At 42.5% G+C, this 2,625-nt stretch overlaps 1 protein-coding gene across 1 annotated transcript; it reads left to right on the top strand.

Annotated features, from left to right (window-relative positions):
• Positions 1 to 339: 339 nt before the first annotated feature.
• LOC121990175 (cyclin-dependent kinase inhibitor 7-like) lies at positions 340 to 1,472 on the top strand. Its single transcript, XM_042544373.1, has 4 exons — positions 340 to 733; positions 810 to 862; positions 959 to 1,135; positions 1,236 to 1,472. The coding sequence occupies exons 1-4, from the start codon at positions 428 to 430 to the stop codon at positions 1,303 to 1,305; spliced, it is 606 nt and encodes a 201-aa protein (XP_042400307.1). The 5' UTR covers positions 340 to 427; the 3' UTR covers positions 1,306 to 1,472.
• Positions 1,473 to 2,625: the final 1,153 nt, after the last annotated feature.

The following is a 2,625-nucleotide window of genomic DNA, read 5'->3' as shown; positions in this document are numbered from 1 at the left end:
CTCCCGAGTCCAAATGAGAAGATTCCTGCCACGTCACCCCTTTTCGTCGCTCTCGACTCCACGTGGGCGATCTGATTTCGATCACATCCGCACCAACGGTCGCTAGACGTTTTGGGCCTGCTGTTTTTGGGACCGTTAGGCTCGTACGCCTGCGGACGTAATTATTTGATAACGCAATTGCGACGGCCGTTTTCGGGATTCCAATTATTGGCCGCTCGATCGAGATCGGACGGTCAATTATCGGGATCTCGCCGTATGCGTTTGAGTTACGTCGTAGCCGAGAAGGCGACGTTTGGTTGCCGTTAAGAGGGTGAGACAGAGCCCCCCGCCGATCGCCTTTATATCCGCCCCCACCGTCAAATCGGTTCTCCTCACCGCCCCTCTCTTGCGCCATTTCTCATCTCTCGCGGCGCGGCGGAAGACGGCGATGGGGAAGATATCGAAGAAATGCGGAGACAATGGGGAATTGGCGGCAAGATGCTCCGGCCTCGCGGTAGTGTTCGGCCCCCGGAGTCGGGAGAGGAGGAGAGCGGCAGTGACAAAGCGGGAGCGCCGGATTTTCCACCGGGAACACAGGAAACGAGGAGTTGGCATCCAGACTCCGACTTACGGAACCGTTCCTGGAAATTTAGGGGGAGTCCGGTACAAATCGAGCCCCGAACTCGGTCGGATCCCACGCTGCTCCAGCGACACCTCCTCCGAAGCATCGACAACGCCGTCGCGGTCGGCGGAAGTAAAATTATCTTCAGAATTCGGCATCCGTTGCTTTCAAAGGGCTAAAATCCTCATCCCGTATCTTTTTTTCTCAGCTTCGGCGGCAGCGACGTGATGCTGCTTTGCTCTTCCGCTGGAACGGCGAAAGGTTAATTTTCCCTCATTCTTCTTGTAATTTTTTCAATTTTCCGCCCATTTAATTCCATGTTTTAGATTGAATCCTTCCGTAATTATGTCAATTTAGAGAAGAGGCAATGGCCTCCATCAACGACAACCGCCGCGACGAGGCGAGCGATGTGGAATCGACAGTGGAGATGGAGCCTTACAGGAGACCTAGTGTGGCCGCGACGCCGCCGGAGGCGGAGCTGGAAGCGTTCTTCGCAACGGCCGAGAGAAATCTGCAGCAGCGATTCGCCGAGAGGTAATTAATTAAACCCTGAAACAAACTAAATTCTCCGATTAACAACTTTAGATGCCTAAACATCTCTCTTTCCGTTCATCTCTTCCGCTGGGCGTCGCAGGTACAACTTCGACGTCGTCAACGACGTGCCCATGGCCGGCCGCTACGAGTGGATTCCAGTAATTCCTTGAAGAAAAACTAGGAAACAAGAATCTTCAATTTCTTCTTCTCCTCCAACAAAAAAAAAAAAAACATTTCTTTGTCTGTTTTTTTCTCGTCAACTTCCTATATTTCCTAATTTTAAAATTTCTGTATAATATTCTGCCACGTTTTGTTAAATTTTCACATCCTAAATATTGAGGAAAATGTGCACCTTAAAATTATATACTAATCAAAACATCCGTACTTTAATACTTAACTTTTCAAAATACAATTACTAAAATGCCTTTCTACCTCTTTCAAATTGCACTTAAAATCCTTTGTTTGCAAATCATTCATCATCACATTGACCAAAATTGCCTAACTTGTTGCTTCAACCTAGTACCCTTCGCTCATTTTGCATTGTGATGGATGTCACCTAAATCATGGATAACAATCCAATATTCTTCGTGTCCTACCCATATTCACAAAAAAAAAATTCTAAACTTGTTCTACAACGAGCAATTTCTCAAGTTATCGTATTTTATTGTCTATTTTCTCATTGATTTATGTGGTCTAAGGAAGTATGTTAACCTAGAGCGCTTAGATGCATGACTTAAAACTTTCTAAATTGGTCATCTAGGCAAAATATTTCAATGACCTAAAACCCTACAAATTGGTCATATAAGTTTATAAATATATGCCGAAAGTGTTTTGGATTCAATAATGGCATTAGATGGCTAATTTGAAAAGTTTTTTACCCATTAAGATGTGTGACTAGAACACCTTGGTAACAACTTTTCAAATTCATTTACAAAATGTTTACCTACCAAGGTGTTGTGGTTAAAATACTTTAATGAACTAAAAGATGACCATATTGAATCTACAATGCTCTAGATAATTCATTTATGGTCTTAAATGACTACTTTGAAAAGTTTTTGCGTATTAAAGTATTTTTGGTCACAAGATTTTAATGAGATGAAACTTTCTAAAGTGATCATCTAGGGTTACTAAGCAATCTAATATAATCCACAGTGATGTTACATTACATGACCAATATAAAAAGTTTTAGCCCGTAAAATTTTAGGTCAAAATATTTTAATGGAATAAATTATTTAAGTTGGCTACATATGAGGCTACTATTGAGTCCAATATATTTCAAATACTTCATCCATAATTTTAGATGACCAGTTTGAAAAGTTTTTGTCTATAAGGTATTCTGATAAAGACACCTTATAATAAGATGAAACTTTTAAAGTGGTCAACTAAGGTTACAAGGTCTCAGATGACTAGGTGACACGGTCATATGAAGCTCACATGGCTTGGTTCATTTCCTTCACTGCCCGTGACATGGTCGTGTGATGCTCACACGG

The sequence above is a fragment of the Zingiber officinale genome, chromosome 6B (assembly GCF_018446385.1).
Source record: "Zingiber officinale cultivar Zhangliang chromosome 6B, Zo_v1.1, whole genome shotgun sequence".
Lineage (NCBI taxonomy): Eukaryota > Viridiplantae > Streptophyta > Magnoliopsida > Zingiberales > Zingiberaceae > Zingiber > Zingiber officinale.
This window is presented reverse-complemented; position numbering and strand designations above follow the sequence as displayed.